Consider the following 20,358-nt stretch of genomic DNA (forward strand, 5'->3'; position numbering starts at 1 on the left):
GGGTGGCATTCCAGAGGGACATCAGAGACTGCAACGTTCTCTGCTTCATGGAAACATGGCTTACTGGGAAGACGCTATCCGATGCGGTGCAGCCAACGGGTTTCTCCACGCACCGCGCCGACAGGAACAATCATCTCTCTGGTAAGAAGAGTGGCGGGGGCGTATGCCTCATGACTAACGGGACATGGTGTGATGAAGGAAACATACAGGAACTCAAATCCTTCTGTTCACCTGATTTAGAATTCCTCACAATCAAATGTAGACCGCATTATCTACCAAGAGAATTCTCTTCGATTATAATCACAGCCGTATATATCCCCCCCCAAGCAGACACATCAATGGCTCTGAACGAACTTTATTTAACTCTTTGCAAACTGGAAACCATTTATCCGGAGGCTGCATTCATTGTAGCTGGGGATTTTAACAAAGCTAATCTGAAAACAAGACTCCCTAAATTTTATCAGCATATCGATTGCGCAACCAGGGGTGGTAAAACCTTGGATCATTGTTACTCTAACTTCCGCGACGCATATAAGGCCCTGCCCCGCCCCCCTTTCGGGAAAGCTGACCACGACTCCATTTTGCTGATCCTTGCCTACAGGCAGAAGCTAAAACAAGAGGCTCCCACGCTGAGGTCTGTCCAACGCTGGTCAGACCAAGCTGACTCTACACTCCAAGACTGCTTCCATCACGTGGACTGGGACATGTTTCGTATTGCGTCAGATGAAAATATTGACGAATACGCTGATTCGGTGTGCGAGTTCATTAGAACGTGCGTCGAAGATGTCGTTCCCATAGCAACGATAAAAACATTCCCAAACCAGAAACCGTGGATTGATGGCAGCATTCTCGTGAAACTGAAAGCGCGAACCACTGCTTTTAATCAGGGCAAGGTGTCTGGTAACATGTCCGAATATAAACAATGCAGCTATTCCCTCCGCAAGGCTATTAAACAAGCTAAGCGTCAGTACAGAGACAAAGTGGAATCTCAATTCAATGGCTCAGACACAAGAGGCATGTGGCAGGGTCTACAGTCAATCACGGACTACAAGAAGAAACCCAGCCCAGTCACGGACCAGGATGTCTTGCTCCCAGGCAGACTAAATAACTTTTTTGCCCGCTTTGAGGACAATACAGTGCCACTGACACGGCCTGCAACGAAAACATGCGGTCTCTCCTTCACTGCAGCCGAGGTGAGTAAGACATTTAAACGTGTTAACCCTCGCAAGGCTGCAGGCCCAGACTGCATCTCCAGCCGCGCCCTCAGAGCATGCGCAGACCAGCTGGCCGGTGTGTTTACGGACATATTCAATCAATCCCTATACCAGTCTGCTGTTCCCACATGCTTCAAGAGGGCCACCATTGTTCCTGTTCCCAAGAAAGCTAAGGTAACTGAGCTAAACGACTACCGCCCCGTAGCACTCACTTCCGTCATCATGAAGTGCTTTGAGAGACTAGTCAAGGACCATATCACCTCCACCCTACCTGACACCCTAGACCCACTCCAATTTGCTTACCGCCCAAATAGGTCCACAGACGATGCAATCTCAACCACACTGCACACTGCCCTAACCCACCTGGACAAGAGGAATACCTATGTGAGAATGCTATTCATCGACTACAGCTCGGCATTCAACACCATTGTACCCTCCAAGCTCGTCATTAAGCTCGAGACCCTGGGTCTCGACCCTGCCCTGGGCAACTGGGTACTGGACTTCCTGACGGGCCGCCCCCAGGTGGTGAGGGTAGGCAACAACATCTCCTCCCCGCTGATCCTCAACACGGGGGCCCCACAAGGGTGCGTTCTGAGCCCTCTCCTGTACTCCCTGTTCACCCACGACTGCGTGGCCACGCACGCCTCCAACTCAATCATCAAGTTTGCGGACGACACAACAGTGGTAGGCTTGATTACCAACAACGACGAGACGGCCTACAGGGAGGAGGTGAGGGCCCTCGGAGTGTGGTGTCAGGAAAGTAACCTCACACTCAACGTCAACAAAACTAAGGAGATGATTGTGGACTTCAGGAAACAGCAGAGGGAACACCCTCCTATCCACATCGATGGAACAGTAGTGGAGAGGGTAGCAAGTTTTAAGTTCCTCGGCATACACATCACAGACAAACTGAATTGGTCCACTCACACTGACAGCGTCGTGAAGAAGGCGCAGCAGCGCCTCTTCAACCTCAGGAGGCTGAAGAAATTCGGCTTGTCACCAAAAGCACTCACAAACTACCAACCAGTAAGAATTCCGGCTCTCACAGACCTGTTAGTCTTTCTTTAAGAAGCCCTCCTGTTCTACACTCATTGTTGATCTGCAAAATTGTATTGATTTGCCTACCTCCTCATGCCTTTTGCAAACAATGTATATAGACTCTTTTTTTCTACTGTGTTATTGACTTGTTAATTGTTTACTCCATGGTGAACTCTGTGTTGTCTGTTCACACTGCTATGCTTTATCTTGGCCAGGTCGCAGTTGCAAATGAGAACTTGTTCTCAACTATCCTACCTGGTTAAATAAAGGTGAAATAAAAATACATTTAAAAATTACCTGTATTAACTGCACCTGTTTGAACTCGTTACCTGTATACTAGACTCCTGTCCACACACTCAATCAAACAGACTCCAACCTCTCCACAATGGCAGAGAGCTGTGTAAGGACATCAGGGATAAATGTAGACCTGCACAAGACTGGCATGGGCTACAGGACAATAGGCAAGCAGCTTGGTGAGAAGGCAACAACTGTTGGGGCAATTATTAGAAAATGGAAGAAGTTCAAGATGACGGTCAATCACCCTCGGTCTGGGCATCAATGATCATGAGGAAGGTGAGGGATAAGCCCAGAACTACAGGGCAGGACCTGGTCAATGACCTGAAGAGAGCTGGGACCACAGTCTCAAAGAAAACCATTAGTAACACACTACGCCGTCATGGATTAAAATCCTGCAGCGCACGCAAGGTCCCCCTGCTCAAGCCAGCACATGTCCAGGCCCATCTGAAGTTTGCCACTGACCATCTGGATGATCCAGAGGAGGAATGGGAGAAGGTCATGTGGTCTGATGAGACAAAAATATAGCTTTTTGGTCTAAACTCCACTCGCCGTGTTTGGAGGAAGAAGAAGGATGAGTACAACCCCAAGAACACCATCCCAACCGTGAAGCATGGAGGTGGAAACATTAATCTTCAAATTAATTACAATGTGATTTTCTGGATTTTTGTTTTAGATTCAGTTGAAGTGTACCTATGGGAAGATCTGGAGTTACCTCTGCTAAAGGGATAGGTTCATTAGAGTTACCAGCCTCAGAAATTGCAGCTCCCAAAATGCTTCACAGAGTTCTGTTGGGGATTAATCAGAATTAGTTGGGTAACATAGATAAGATGTTTTATTTTCATGATATGCTTATGAGTTATTTCTCATAAGAAAGTATATTGTTGTACTATAGTGGTGGTCATTTGCAGTTATCTGTTCTCTGTCAGGACTAAGTTGCTTGGGCCGCAGAGAGGGGAGAGGTCAAGGTGTCATCATGTGTAAACATATATTTTAAACCATGTGAAGGGATGATTAATGGGGAACCAATTATCTTTTGGCTCCACTGTGTCTGTGTGCCAGTCACTCCCTACTTTTCCCATCGGGGAGAGGAGGATAGCAGTGTCTGGAATCATTCTATGCTCCCTCTCTTGTTGCCCCTATCTTGACCTAGAGGCTCACTTTCCTCTCCGTGAGCTGGTCCAGAATTGGTTGTATTTAGGATGGGGTATCTAAAATGACAATTTGATATATATCATTGGGTGGGGGTAATGTCTTGGTACCATTTTGTCCCCAAGGACGAGATAAGAGCTTTGTTTAGGAGACCAAACTGAACGATAATTTATAGCCAACTCTGTCTGGCTAGGGGATATTCCTCTCTGAAGTAAAGTATTTATTTGTGTAAGTTCCTAAGACCTGTGGTTTGTCATGTCGTCTAGGGAGGGGGTGGATCTTTGCTATAAAGGATCCCAGTTGCCATCATGTTGGACACTCTCAACTTTTCATTAGATATACTGAACTGTTGAAAGTCAAAATGCTATTGCAAAAGCTTAATTATAATTAAAGGTGAAGATTAAGCATAACTATGACTGGTGTGTGATTTGCTCTCTCATCATTTGGTAATTAAGGAAATTTCCACGACAGTTCAAATAACTCTGATAAATCAACATTTGACATTTTTGGTTCCAGCTGCTGTGTCTTTGTGAGACGCACAGTCATTGAACGGATGATCTCCTCATGTGTGGTTCCCACCATGAAACACGGAGGAGGAAGTGTGGTGGTGTGGGGTGCTTTGCTGGTGACACTGTCTGTGATTTATTTAGAATTCAAGGCACACATCCAGCATAGCTACCACAGTTCTCTGTAGGGATACACCATCCCGTCTGTTTTGCGCTTAGTGGGACTATCATTTGTGTTTCAACAGGACAATGACCCAACACACCTCCTGGATTTGTAAGTGCTATTTGAGCAATTAGGAGAGTGATGGAGTGCTGCATCAGATGAACTGGCCTCCACAATCACCCGATCTCAACCCAATTGAGATGGTTTGGGATGAGTTGGTGAAGAGTGAAGAGTGAAGGAAAAACAGCCAACAAGTGCTCAGCATATGTGGGAACTCCTTCAAGACTGTTGGAAATGCATTCCTCATGAACCTGGTTGATAGAAAGCCCGCTAGAGTCAAGTTCTGTGGCCCCACAGAAATCAAATTAGCATAATAAAATAATCCCCATCAAAATCTGTCAGTTTAAACTTGAGATATTTGTTTTTTTTGCATTGGATTCATCTTAGTCCAAAGCATCTGCTGATGTCGCACTTCCGCATCTTCGGTGAAAGGTGGCACAACTAGAGTGGTGTTTGTCAGACCATGAGATATCCAAAAATTGGTCTAAACTAGTATGACCCCTCTACGGAAAGATGCGACTGAAGTTGGTACAGCCGATATGCCAACTTTTGTCTTTAACTTCCAAACAGTTTGGGTTACACGTGAGGTGAGACTCTCATGGACAACAAGATGCCAAGAGTGTGCAAAGCTGTCATCAAGGCAAAGGGTGACTTCTTTGAAGAATCTCAAATATAAAATATATTTAGATTTTTTTAACACTTTTTGGTTACAACATGATTCCATATGTGTTACTTCATAGTTTTGATGTCTTCACTATTATTCTACAATGTAGAAAATAGTCCAATTAAATATATATCAGTGGAGGCTCCTTAGAGCAGGAATGGGAGGACCATCCTCCTTAGTGAATTTCATATATTTTATTTTATTGTGAAACTTTAAAAAGTTATAATTGTTAGATAAAACTATAGTAAATAAATGACCACCAAATAATTGATAAAAACACACTGTTTTGCAATGAAGGTCTACAGTAGCCTCAACAGCACTCTGTAGGCTTGCACCACGGTGGAGCAGGAGGACAGCTAGCTACCGTGCTCTGTGTCCACAGTTATTGTTATTGCTTCCAGAGGCAGTTTTGAACTTGGTAGTGAGTGTTACAAAAGAGGACAGAGAAGTTTTATGCGCTACGTGCTTCAGCACTCAACAGTCCCGCTTTGTGAGCTTCTGTGGACTACCACTTTGCGGCTGAGCCACTGTTGCTCCGAGACGTATCTACTCCACAATAATAGCACTTACAGTTGAGTGGGGCAGCTGTAGTAGGGCAGAAATCTGACAAACTGACTTGTTGGAAAGGTGGCATCCTATGACGGTGCCACGTTTAAAGTCACTCTACTGCTAATGTTTCTCTATGGAGATTGCATAGCTGTGTGCTCGATTGTATACATCTGTCTGCAATGGGTGTGGCTGAAATAGCTGAATCCACATATGTTTGTGTGTATATACTGTATCTAGAACAATAGCTTTCAATTTACTATCTTGTCAATAACATATGAAATTGAAATACATGTAAATGTGTTCATCCAATGCCAGGTCAAGCAAGCCATTCAACGATTTACCAATAAGAATGCACCAATAACAATGCACCAATAACAATGCACCAATAACATTGCACCAATAACAATGCACCAATAACAATGCACCAATAACAATGCACCAATAACAATGCACATTTCTTTGCATTAGTGTATTTTGCTTTGAAATAGCTCTCTTCTGCCCTCTAGTGAAACAAAGTATGCATTCCAAATGTCACCCTATTCCAATAGTGCACTTTTGACAAGAGCCCAATTGGCCCTCGTCATAAGTAGTGCACTAGGGAATAGGGTGCCATTTGAGATGCAGTAACATTCTTTAATATAAGGCTATACAGCTCACTACAGTAGTGTCCATTCAGTCACGCCTCATGTTATGTCCTGTTGACAGGTTGTTTTTCTGGCAACATCAAACAGATAAGAAGGCAAAGGAAAAATATCACAAGCAGCCACCGTCACATCACCGATAAGGACATGGCCCAGCTCCAAAACTCCCAGGCCCTGAATCCCGGTACACCAAGTGGTCTGGTCCAGAAAGTGTGGTTGAACATCCAGATTTATCTGGGTCAAGGAGGGGAACAGACAACTAAAAGTCATTCCTTGTAAAAACAGACAATAACTTTCTAAGGTATGTTGTTCATAGCCTCATGTTATTTCTAAGCTGGACTCGTAATTAGGCTACTGGAAAACACTATTTCTTACAATGCATTCACTCTCAGATACACCACTCTAGCATATAACAAGGCCACAATGAATCATATGGACCCAAGGGAGAGGGGCAGGGAGTCCAAGAGGGGATTCATGTTTGAGCAGCCAGGCAGCCAGGGAACCCGCTATGCCCAAGGGCATCACCAGGGAAATATCTATAGAAATGCCCGGAGAACACCATTGCATTTTATCTCCACCCAAGAAGAGGAGAGTGTATCAGGGACTCGATCAGAGCCGATGGGTGGGAACTATCTGGCAGCACTTCTACCCAAGTTGTGCAGGGCAGCGGGAACAACTACATACACAAATCACAGCATCAGGACCACAGGACCAGAAACACAGTTTCAAGACCAGAAACTGGCCATACAAAAGGCTGGGTTAGAAGCGAGGGAGATTATGTCAGTGAGTGGGCATCGGTGCGAAGGTTCGCTCCTTAGCTAATGCCATCCCTCATTGACAGACAGGAAATGCTGGAGAAACATCAAGCCTGATAACTAAGACCATACTGCAGCACCATCAACACCCAAAAGGCTGAAGCAAGGCAGCAGAAGTAGTAGCACAGACTCCTACAGATATTTCAACCAATGCACTGTCCAAGTGAATGTACAGATAAATGTGGCATACAATAAGTAGCTATAGCTATAGGCTGGGTTTCTGTTTAGCACTTTGTGACATCAGCTGATTTAAAATACATGTGATTGATGGAGCTATGTCAGCTGTGGTGGATAACAACAATAATGTAGGATTTCATTTATTAAAATCAGATCAAATGAATGTCATTGATTGTCTTTCTTTTTCCTGAACAGCATCCTGACAAGAGAGCACATTTTCTCTGCAAAATCACACATCATAAACTCATTGCTATGGATGGATCCAAATAAAGCCAACTACAAAACAACTGATTGGCTGTTATTCTGGCTGCACTTTTTGACGTGACTGTATTTAACCATAGTTGGCTAGTTAGCAAGCAAAGGATATGAACGTTGCCAGCCAGTATGGCAATGGAACATTTAGAATTAACAACTGGGTCACATCCATAAATACAGAACAAAAATACTGAACAACTGGGTCACGTCCATAAATGCAGAACGGGTGCCTAAAAACACCATGCCAATATATCCTCCAAACACCGGCTTCTCGGGTTTAATAGCATTGTCCTTTTGTATTGCCAGAGGCCACAGTTATATACAGTGGTATGTATTCATGGGGACAAATAAAAAAATTCACAGATAAAAAAAATAAAAAACATAAATTAATGTATATTTTGTTTCTCTGCTTCATAAGTTTCCTTCAATTCACAAGAAGCTGAATATATCTCACTAATGAAAGCTTCCGAATGAGTGAAACAGCGCCCCTCTGTCTCTGTATGTGTAGACCATCTATCTGATGTTGTCTGGTAAAAAGAGTCTACTATTGTCACCTGTAGCATTGAATACAAGGGAACCGAGAGAGCATTTGGCCTCCCTTAATATTTTTTGTATAAAGGAATAGGTAATCAGAGTTGAGCAAAACTTAGTGATCTCAACTGTGAATGGTCAAGGGAAGCCAGTTTGGATTTGGCTTCACACCAAACACATCACATCAAAAGCCAAAGGTCATTGACCAAAGAAACATTATTTTTTGCATCTCGTTGTGTTGTTATCCTTCGGTGGCCAGCTAGCTAAAACTGTCCCATTCCTAAATTAGCCATGGATGGAGATAGAGATTTGGAGTTGTGGTTTTACTTAATTATATATATATATATCATGGTGGCATATGAACTACGAGGTTATAGAGCAAACAACGAAATTATCACAACACATTTTTTCCTGGCTTTGCTTCCCCAGTGATTTTACCCACACACCGCTACTGGTAATATAATAATGAGTTTTCAAATGCAGCATGTAAAGTATAGAACAGTTGTCACGGAATATAATGACTGGAATATAATGACTGGAATATAATGACTGGAATATAATGACTGGAATATAATGACTGGAATATAATGACTGTAATATAATAACTGGAATATAATGACTGGAATATAATGACTGTAATATAATGACTGTAATATAATGACTGTAATATAATGACTGTAATATAATAACTGTAATATAATGACTGTAATATAATGACTGTAATATAATGACTGTAATATAATGACTGTAATATAATGACTGTAATATAATAACTGTAATATAATGACTGTAATATAATGACTGTAATATAATGACTGTAATATAATAACTGTAATATAATGACTGTAATATAATAACTGTAATATAATGACTGTAATATAATAACTGTAATATAATGACTGTAATATAATATAATCTAATATAATGACTGTAATATAATGACTGTAATATAATGACTGTAATATATAATAACTGTAATATAATAACTGTAATATAATGACTGTAATATAATGACTGTAATATAATGACTGTAATATAATAACTGTAATATAATGACTGTAATATAATAACTGTAATATAATAACTGTAATATAATAACTGTAATATAATGACTGTAATATAATAACTGTAATATAATAACTGTAATATAATGACTGTAATATAATGACTGTAATATAATGACTGTAATATAATGACTGTAATATAATGACTGTAATATAATAACTGTAATATAATAACTGTAATATAATGACTGTAATATAATAACTGTAATATAATAACTGTAATATAATAACTGTAATATAATGACTGTAATATAATGACTGTAATATAATGACTGTAATATAATGACTGTAATATAATGACTGTAATATAATAACTGTAATATAATAACTGTAATATAATGACTGTAATATAATGACTGTAATATAATGACTGTAATATAATGACTGTAATATAATGACTGTAATATAATAACTGTAATATAATAACTGTAATATAATGACTGTAATATAATGACTGTAATATAATGACTGTAATATAATAACTGTAATATAATGACTGTAATATAATGACTGTAATATAATAACTGTAATATAATAACTGTAATATAATGACTGTAATATAATGACTGTAATATAATGACTGTAATATAATGACTGTAATATAATAACTGTAATATAATAACTGTAATATAATGACTGTAATATAATGACTGTAATATAATGACTGTAATATAATAACTGTAATATAATGACTGTAATATAATGACTGTAATATAATGACTGTAATATAATGACTGTAATATAATGACTGGAATATAATGACTGTAATATAATGACTGTAATATAATGACTGTAATATAATGACTGGAATATAATGACTGGAATATAATGACTGTAATATAATGACTGTAATATAATGACTGTAATATAATGACTGTAATATAATGACTGTAATATAAGTGCTAATGAGAACAGACTGGTTCTAAAGGACATCAGTACTAAAGTGACAGGAGAAGAAAAGTGCTCCAATGTCCCAAATAAACGTGTTTGTTGTTGCCGCCATGATGACGACAACACTTACCTTTAGTCGACTCTTCTGGCATTCATAGCAAGACAAAAGCAAACTTGATGTGTGTTTTGTGATGGTTTACAACAAATGGTGACAAAAAGGACAAAATGCATTCTTGTATACTGTAGGGTACTGTAGGTTGCACACACTGTATATAGTATATGTATATATATTTTTTCTATTGTGTTATTGATTGTACGTTTGTTTATTCCATGTGTAACTCTGTGTTGTTTTTTGTCGCAATGCTTTGCTTTGTCATGGCCAGGTCACAGTTGTAAATGAGAACTTGTTCTCAACTAGCCTACCTGGTTAAATAAAGGGGAAATAAATCAATACATATATATACAGTATATATGTAGGATCTTAATCACCCTGTGGAAGGAGAACTCTCCTGCAATGTAGGACATTGTGAACGTGTGAACGTGTGTGTGTGTGTGTGTGTGTGTGTGTGTGTGTGTGTGTGTGTGTGTGTGTGTGTGTGTGTGTGTGTGTGTGTGTGTGTGTGTGTGTGTGTGTGTGTGTGTGTGTGTGTGTGTATATGCTTGTGCGTGCACATGCACAAAGCAGTTGAAAGGTGTGTCTTACCGTCGTTGCAGAGTGGCCCTCCGAAAGATGTCATGCTACAGTCACAGTTGAACCCCTCCCACTGCTGCAGGCACACACCCTGATTGGCACATGAGTCCTCCTGGCATGTTGTACTGGGGCCTGGGCACAGGGAGGGAGGGAGGGATCACTTCAAATATGAGATTGTAATTTAAAATTAAACACGTATATATGATTAAAAGCATAATCCAAATTAATCTTTGCAGTCCATTTACCAGTTTATATACTGACACATGGCATTTGTCAGCCTGAGACAAACATACCTGTACCTACATGTACATGCTACCTCAACTAACCAGTGCCCCCACACATTGACTCTGTACTGGCAGCCCCTTGTATATACTGTTAATGTTTTTTTACTGCTGCTCTTAAAACTTGTTACTTTTATCTATTATTATTGATTTGATAACCTCTCTGACTCTGTTTCTGTCTCTGTCTCTCTCTCTCTCTCTCTCTCTCTCTCTCTCTCTCTCTCTGTCTCTCTCTCTCTCTCTCTCTCTCTCTCTCTCTCTGTCTCTCTCTCTCTCTCTCTCTCTCTCTCTCTCTGTCTCTCTCTATCTGTCTCTGTCTCTCTCTCTCTCTGTCTCTCTCTATCTGTCTCTCTCTCTCCCTCTCTCTCACAATAAAAATGAACAGTAAACATTACACCGATAGAAGTTCAAAAAGAATAAAGACATTACAAATGTCATATATGTCAAATGTCTATATGTCTCTCTCTCTGTGTCTGTCTCTCTCTCTCTGTGTGTCTCTCTCTCTGTCTCTGTATATGTCTTTCTATATGTCTCCGTCTCTCTCTTTGTCTCTCTGTATATATATATATATATATATATATATATATATATATATATATATATATATATATCTCTGTGTCTCTCTCTGTCTCTGTATATGTCTCTCTCTCTGTCTCTGTATATGTCTCTCTCTGTCTCTGTATATGTCTCTCTCTCGGTCTCTGTATATGTCTCTCTCTGTCTCTGTATATGTCTCTCTCTGTCTCTGTATATGTGTCTCTCTCTGTCTCTGTATATGTCTCTCTCTCGGTCTCTGTATATGTCTCTCTCTGTCTCTGTATATGTCTCTCTCTCTGTATATGTCTCTGTATATGTCTCTCTCTGTGTCTCTGTATATGTCTCTCTCTGTCTCTGTCTCTGTATATGTCTCTCTCTGTCTCTGTATATGTCTCTCTGTCTGTCTCTGTCTCTGTATATGTCTCTCTCTGTCTCTGTCTCTCTCTGTCTCTGTATATGTCTCTCTCTCTGTCTCTGTATATGTCTCTCTCTGTGTCTCTGTCTGTCTCTCTCTGTCTCTGTATATGTCTCTCTCTCTGTCTCTGTATATGTCTCTGTATATGTCTCTCTCTCTGTCTCTGTATATGTCTCTCTCTGTCTCTGATTATGTCTCTCTCTGTCTCTGTATATGTCTCTCTCTCTGTCTCTGTATATGTCTCTCTCTGTCTCTGTGTCTCTTTCTGTCTCTGTATATGTCTCTCTCTCTGTCTCTGTATATGTCTCTCTCTGTCTCTGTGTCTCTTTCTGTCTCTGTATATGTCTCTCTCTCTGTCTCTGTATATGTCTCTCTCTCTGTCTCTGTATATGTCTCTCTCTGTCTCTGTATATGTCTCTCTCTGTCTCTGTATATGTCTCTCTCTGTCTCTGTATATGTCTCTCTCTGTCTCTGTATATGTCTCTCTCTGTCTCTGTATATGTCTCTCTCTGTCTCTGTATATGTCTGTCTCTGTATATGTCTCTCTCTGTCTCTGTATATGTCTCTCTCTGTCTCTGTATATGTCTCTCTCTGTCTCTGTATATGTCTCTCTGTATATGTCTGTCTCTGTCTCTGTATATGTCTCTCTCTGTCTCTGTATATGTCTCTCTCTGTCTCTGTATATGTCTCTCTCTCTGTCTCTGTATATGTCTCTCTCTGTCTCTGTATATCTCTCTCTGTCTCTGTATATGTCTCTGTATATGTCTCTCTCTCTGTCTCTGTATATGTCTCTCTCTCTGTCTCTGTATATGTCTCTCTCTATGTCTCTGTATATGTCTCTCTCTGTCTCTGTGTCTCTCTCTGTCTCTGTATATGTCTCTCTCTCTGTCTCTGTATATGTCTCTCTCTGTCTCTGTATATGTCTCTCTCTGTCTCTGTCTCTCTCTCTGTCTCTGTATATGTCTCTCTCTGTCTCTGATTATGTCTCTCTCTGTCTCGGTATATGTCTCTCTCTGTCTCTGTATATGGCTCTCTCTGTCTCTGTGTCTCTCTCTGTCTCTGTATATGTCTCTCTCTGTCTCTGTATATGTCTCTCTCTGTCTCTGTGTCTCTCTCTGTCTCTGTATATGTCTCTCTCTCTGTCTCTGTATATGTCTCTCTCTGTCTCTGTCTCTCTCTCTGTCTCTGTATATGTCTCTCTCTCTGTCTCTGTATATGTCTCTCTCTCTGTCTCTGTATATGTCTCTCTCTGTCTCTGTATATGTCTCTCTATATGTCTCTGTATATGTCTCTCTCTGTCTCTGTATATGTCTCTCTCTGTCTCTGTATATGTCTCTCTCTGTCTCTGTATATGTCTCTCTCTGTCTCTGTATATGTCTCTCTCTCTGTCTCTGTATATGTCTCTCTCTCTGTCTCTGTATATGTCTCTCTCTGTCTCTGTATGTCTCTCTCTGTCTCTGTATATGTCTCTCTCTCTGTCTCTGTATATGTCTCTCTCTGTCTCTGTATCTGTCTCTCTCTGTCTCTGTATATGTCTCTCTCTCTGTCTCTGTATATGTCTCTCTCTGTCTCTGTATGTCTCTCTCTCTGTCTCTGTATATGTCTCTCTCTGTCTCTGTATATGTCTCTCTCTCTGTCTCTGTATATGGCTCTCTCTGTCTCTGTATATGTCTCTCTCTCTGTCTCTGTATATGTCTCTCTCTCTGTCTCTGTATATGTTTCTCTCTCTGTCTCTGTATATGTCTCTCTCTGTCTCTGTATATGTCTCTCTCTGTCTCTGTATATGTCTCTCTCTGTCTCTGTATATGTCTCTGTATATGTCTCTCTCTGTCTCTGTATATGTCTCTCTCTCTGTATATGTCTCTCTCTGTCTCTGTATATGTCTCTCTCTGTCTCTGTATATGTCTCTCTCTGTCTCTGTCTCTGTATATGTCTCTCTCTGTCTCTGTATATGTCTCTCTCTCTGTCTCTGTATATGTCTCTCTCTCTCTGTCTCTGTATATGTCTCTCTCTGTCTCTGTATATGTCTCTCTCTGTCTCTGTATATGTCTCTCTCTGTCTCTGTATATGTCTCTCTCTGTCTCTGTATATGTCTCTCTCTGTCTCTGTATATGTCTCTCTCTGTCTCTGTATATGTCTCTCTCTCTCTGTCTCTGTATATGTCTCTCTCTGTCTCTGTATCTGTCTCTCTGTCTCTGTATATGTCTCTGTCTCTGTATATGTCTCTCTCTGTCTCTGTATATGTCTCTCTCTCTGTCTCTGTATATGTCTCTCTCTGTCTCTGTATATGTCTCTCTCTCTGTCTCTGTATATGTCTCTCTCTGTCTCTGTATATGTCTCTCTCTGTCTCTGTATATGTCTCTCTCTGTCTCTGTCTCTGTATATGTCTCTCTCTGTCTCTGTATATGTCTCTCTCTGTCTCTGTATATGTCTCTCTCTGTCTCTGTATATGTCTCTCTGTCTCTGTATATGTCTCTCTCTGTCTCTCTGTCTCTCTCTGTCTCTGTCTCTCTCTCTGTCTCTGTATATGTCTCTCTCTCTGTCTCTGTATATGTCTCTCTCTGTCTCTCTGTATATGTCTCTCTCTGTCTCTGTATATGTCTCTGTCTCTGTCTCTGTCTCTGTATATGTCTCTGTATATGTCTCTCTCTGTCTCTGTCTCTCTCTCTGTCTCTGTATATGTCTCTCTCTCTGTCTCTGTATATGTCTCTCTCTGTCTCTGTATATGTCTCTCTCTCTGTATATGTCTCTGTCTCTGTATATGTCTCTCTCTCTGTCTCTGTATATGTCTCTGTATATGTCTCTGTATATGTCTCTCTGTCTCTGTGTCTCTCTCTGTCTCTGTATATGTCTCTCTCTGTCTCTGTATATGTCTCTCTCTCTGTCTCTGTATATGTCTCTCTCTGTCTCTGTATATGTCTCTCTCTGTCTCTGTATATGTCTCTCTCTGTCTCTGTATATGTCTCTCTCTGTCTCTGTATATGTCTCTCTCTGTCTCTGTCTCTGTATATGTCTCTCTCTGTCTCTGTATATGTCTCTCTCTGTCTCTGTATCTGTCTCTCTCTGTCTCTGTATATGTCTCTCTCTGTGTCTCTGTATATGTCTCTCTGTCTCTCTCTGTCTATGTCTCTCTCTGTCTCTGTATATGTCTCTCTCTGTCTCTGTATATGTCTCTCTGTCTCTGTATATGTCTCTCTCTGTCTCTGTATATGTCTCTCTCTGTCTCTGTATATGTCTCTCTCTGTCTCTGTATATGTCTCTCTCTGTCTCTGTATATGTCTCTCTCTGTCTCTGTATATGTCTCTCTCTGTCTCTGTATATGTCTCTCTCTCTGTCTCTGTATATGTCTCTCTCTGTCTCTGTATATGTCTCTCTCTGTCTCTGTCTCTGTATATGTCTCTCTCTCTGTCTCTGTATATGTCTCTCTCTCTGTCTCTGTATATGTCTCTCTCTGTCTCTGTATATGTCTCTCTCTCTGTCTCTGTATATGTCTCTCTCTGTCTCTGTATATGTCTCTCTCTCTGTCTCTGTATATGTCTCTCTCTGTCTCTGTGTCTCTCTCTGTCTCTGTATATGTCTCTCTCTGTCTCTGTATATGTCTCTCTCTGTCTCTGTATATGTCTCTCTGTCTGTCTCTCTCTCTCTGTCTCTGTATATGTCTCTCTGTCTCTGTCTCTGTATATGTCTCTCTCTGTCTCTGTATATGTCTCTCTCTCTGTCTCTGTATATGTCTCTCTCTGTCTCTGTATATGTCTCTCTCTGTCTCTGTATATGTCTCTCTCTGTCTCTGTATATGTCTCTCTCTGTCTCTGTATATGTCTCTCTCTGTCTCTGTATATGTCTCTCTCTGTCTCTGTATATGTCTCTCTCTGTCTCTGTATATGTCTCTCTCTGTCTCTGTATATGTCTCTCTCTGTCTCTGTATATTCTCTCTGTATGTCTCTGTCTCTCTCTCTGTCTCTGTATATGTCTCTCTCTGTCTCTGTATATGTCTCTCTCTGTCTCTGTATATGTCTCTCTCTGTCTCTGTATGTGTCTCTCTCTGTCTCTGTATATGTCTCTCTCTGTCTCTGTATATGTGTCTCTCTCTGTCTCTGTATATGTCTCTCTCTGTCTCTGTGTCTCTCTCTGTCTCTGTATATGTCTCTCTCTGTCTCTGTATATGTCTCTCTATATGTCTCTGTCTCTCTCTGTCTCTGTATATTTCTCTCTGTATGTCTCTGTCTCTCTCTGTATGTCTCTGTCTCTCTCTGTCTCTGTATATGTCTCTCTCTGTCTCTGTATATGTCTCTCTATATGTCTCTGTCTCTCTCTGTCTCTCTGTCTCTCTCTGTATATATATATATATATATAATATATATATCTGTGTCTCTGTATATGTCTCTCTGTATGTCTCTTTATATGTCTCTCTCTCTGTGTCTCTCTCTGTGTCTCTCTCTGTCGCTCTCTCTCTGTCTCTGCATCTCTCTTTGTCTCTCTCTCTGTGTGTATATGTCTCTTTGTCTCTTTCTCTCTGTCTCGCTCTCGCTCTGTCTCTCAATATCGGCTTTGCTCTATCAGTCTCGCTTGCTTTCACACACAAACACTTTACGCAAAGAAACCCTTTACACACATATAGACACAGTTTTTATGAGATTGTCATTAGTTTTAGTGAGTTAAGGTACTCTTGCTTACTGATATTCATATTTATTTTACTTTTGCAATATCACCACTATTTTTAGGAAATAACAAATATTGTTAAATCTGTCAGCAGCCTAGATGAGGTTCAGCTGTGGGTCCACTGTGCCACTATCAGCCAAACTTCCAGTGTTTTCAACATGTGTGCCAAGTTTTGTTACAAAACAAATATCCTCGACTGATTTACAGTAACTTATGTGCCCATGTGAATGTTAATTGGTCAGTAGACGCAAATTATGTTTGACATACTATTCTGGAAAATAGTGTGTTGAGAGGCCTTGGTCCATATACAGTACCAGTCAAACGTTTGGACAAACCTACACATTCAAAGGTTTTTATTTATTTAGACTATTTTTTACATTATATAATAATAGTGAAGACATCAACATTCTGAAATAACATATGGAATCATGTACTAACCAAAAAAGTGTTAAACAAACCAAAATATATTTATATTTGAGTTTCCTCAAAGTAGCCAACGTGACAGCATTGCACTCTCTTGGCATTCTCTCAACCAGCTTCATGAGGTAGTCACCTGGAAAGCATTTAAACTGTCAGGTGAGCCTTGTTAAAAGTGAGTTTGTGGAATTTCTTTCCTTCTTAATGTGTTTGAGCCAATCAGTTGTGTTGTGACAAGGTAGGGGTGGTATACAGAATATAGCTCTATTTGGTAAAAGACCATGTCCAAATTATGGCAAGGACAGCTCAAATAAGCAAAGACAAATGACAGTCCAGCATTACTTTAAGACATGAAGGTCAGTCAATCTGGATAATTTCAAGAACTTTGAGAGTTTCCTCAAGTGCAATTTCAAAAAAGCATCAAGCACTATAATGAAACTGGCTCTCATGAGGACCGACACAGGAAAGGAAGACCCCCAATCATTTCAAGGGAGAGTAGATGTGTGTTTCTGTTATTCACATGGGAAGATAAAGAAAACGGAAATGCAGCCAAAGATAAACCCGGATCTGAGACAATCTGATTAAACAGTGATCATTACACAGGTGCACCTTGTGCTGGGGGCAACAAAAAGGCATCTCTAAAATGTAAAGTTTTGTCACACAACACAGATGTGTCAAGTTTTGAGGGAGCGTGCAATTGGCATGCTGACTGCAGGAATGTCCAACAGAGCTGTTGCCAGATAAATTAATGTTAATTTATGTACCAACGTCAATTTAGAGAATTAGGCCTAATGTCCAACCGGCCTCACAGCCGCAGATCACGTGTAACCACACCGTTCCAGGACTTCCACTTCCGGCATCTTCACCTGCAGGATCGTCTGAGACCAGCCACCTGGACTGCTGATGAAACTGCTGATGTGCATTTCTGCACAAATTGTAAGAAACAGCATCAGGGAAGGAAGCTCATCTGCGTGCTCATTGTCCTCACCAGCGTCTTGACCTGACTGCAGTTCGGCATCGTAACCGACTTCAGTGGGAAGATGCTCACCTTCGATGGCTACTGGCACGCTGGAGAAGTGTGCTCTTCAATAATGAATCCCAGTTTCAACTACACCGGGCAGATGGCAGACAGCTTGTATGGAGTTGTGTGGGCGAGCGGTTTGCTGATATCAATGTTGTGAACAGAGTGCCCCAAGGTGGTGGGGTTATGGTATGGCTAGGCATATGCTAAGGACAACAAACACAGTTGCATTTTATCGATGGCTATTTGAATGCACGGAGGCACTGTGATGAGATCCTGAGGCCCATTTTATTGCCATTAATCCACCGCCATCACCTCATGTTTCAGCATGATAATGCACATCCCCATGCCACAATGACATGTACACAAATCCTGGAAGCTGAAAATGTCTCAGTTCTTCCATGGCCTGCATTACTCACCAGACATGTCACCCAAGGAGCATGTTTGGGATGCTTTGCATTGACGTGTATGACAGCATGTTCCAGTTCCTAACAATATCCAGCAACTTCACACAGCCATTGAAGAGCAGGGGGACAACATTCCACAGGCCGCAATCAATGGCCAGAGGCAAATGGTGGTGTTGGAACATATCTAAGAAACGATAGAGACTGGTTTTTACATCAGAAGTTAATGGTTATCTGTAGGAGCCAGATGGCTTTGGAATGTGTTGGGTGGACAGGAGGAAGTGACAGGATTGCTATAGGGGATACAGATGGACATCTGTGGATTAGGAAAATGAGGGGTTGAGGTCAGATCCCCTTCAGGGAGAAATTATGGTTTATTACCCTATTACTTAGGATCACCACTTTATTTTAAGATTGTGAAATTTCAGAATAATAGTAGAGAGAATGATTTCTTTCTTTCATCACATTCCCAGTGGGTCAGACGTTTACATACACTCAATTAGTATTTGGTAGCATTGCCTTTACATTGTTTAACGTGGGTCAAACGTTTTGGGTAGCCATCCACAAGCTTCCCACAATAAGTTGGGTAAATTTTGGCCCATTCCTCCTGACAGAGCTGGTGTAACTGAGTCAGGTTTGTAGGCCTCCTTTGTTCGCACACTCTTTTTCAGATCTGCCAACACATTTTCTATAGGATTGAGGTCAGGGCATAGTGACTGCCACTCCAATAACAAAAATGTCCTTAAGCCATTTTGCCACAATTTTGGAAGTATCCTTGGAGTCATTGTCCACTTGGAAGACCCATTTGCGACCAAGCTATACTGTAAACATTGTTATTATCATGAATGACGGTTTGTAGGTTAACACTTACAGTACGTATATGTTTTCATCCTATTGGTCCATATACAGATTCATAATACTGTACTGAATGAAACATACACAGTGTATAGTATTGAAATAATAACATAGTATCTACTGATAACAACAGTACAATTTGACACCCTTAACACAGGTAACAAGGGTTGCTATCTTACAAACACGAGGTAGCTAAGACCCTATCTATTTTGCTTCAAAATTGCACAATGATATATAGATTTGGTGTAATGCCATGCATGCATTGGGTAACGTGTAAATTTGGCTATGAAGACTATGAGCCATGCAATACAGTAATTGTATGTAACAGGTATAATATATGTGACAAAATAAACAAGAGTGAATATAATAAACTAGTAGAAGATGCTAACAAGAGACCCTGAGTCTGTCATACCGTACAAGAGGATGGAGGTGGTCCAATTCTAGATCACCCCCTAGACCCTACGCCCTACGCACTTGTGGAAATCCAAGATCTTTTAATTGGTATTAGAAACTTCCTCTCAGATCTCCACAATGATATAGGATATAGGTATAGGATCTAGGGGTCAGTTTAGAGGACAGGTGAGTGATCCTTGTGTTCCCCTCTGGGGCTGAAGCCCAATTGTTATGACACGGGAGTGAGTGGCGTAACACTGAGTTGTCATTGAGTTCGAGGGGGTGAGGGTGGAAGTGGTGGTTGTAGAAGTTTGTGTGGTGTGGGGGAGTTGGGGTAATGTGTGTGTGTGTGTGTGTGTGTGTGTGTGTGTGTGTGTGTGTGTGTGTGTGTGTGTGTGTGTGTGTGTGTGTGTGTGTGTGTGTGTGTGTGTGTGTGTGTGTGTGTGTGTGTGTGTGTGTGTGTGTGTGTGTGTGTGTGTGTGTGTGTGTGTGTGTGTGTGTGTGTCGGGGTGTGGGGTGGGGTTACAAATGCAGAGGGAGGAAGAGGGATTATCAGGCTCTGTATCAAACAACCCGAAGCTATATACCTTGTAGATCAGCTTTCATCAATGCTTGATCAAGTCAGCAAAACAGTAAGGAAAGGAAAAGGCAGAATATACCAGAGGTTAGTA

General features: G+C 40.9%; 1 protein-coding gene across 9 annotated transcripts in view; it reads right to left on the bottom strand.

Moving 5' to 3' along the window:
• Positions 1-20,358, bottom strand: part of LOC124038645 (neurexin-1a-like) — an 819,670-nt gene that overhangs the window by 441,956 nt on the left and 357,356 nt on the right. For all 9 annotated transcript variants that reach the window (XM_046354744.1, XM_046354740.1, XM_046354738.1 and 6 more), the window contains one exon: positions 10,718-10,837. In XM_046354744.1, the coding sequence (XP_046210700.1) occupies positions 10,718-10,837 (120 nt within the window). The remainder of the gene's footprint in view (positions 1-10,717; positions 10,838-20,358) is intronic.

This window comes from Oncorhynchus gorbuscha, linkage group LG06 (genome assembly GCF_021184085.1).
Source record: "Oncorhynchus gorbuscha isolate QuinsamMale2020 ecotype Even-year linkage group LG06, OgorEven_v1.0, whole genome shotgun sequence".
NCBI classification, from domain to species: Eukaryota; Metazoa; Chordata; class Actinopteri; order Salmoniformes; family Salmonidae; genus Oncorhynchus; species Oncorhynchus gorbuscha.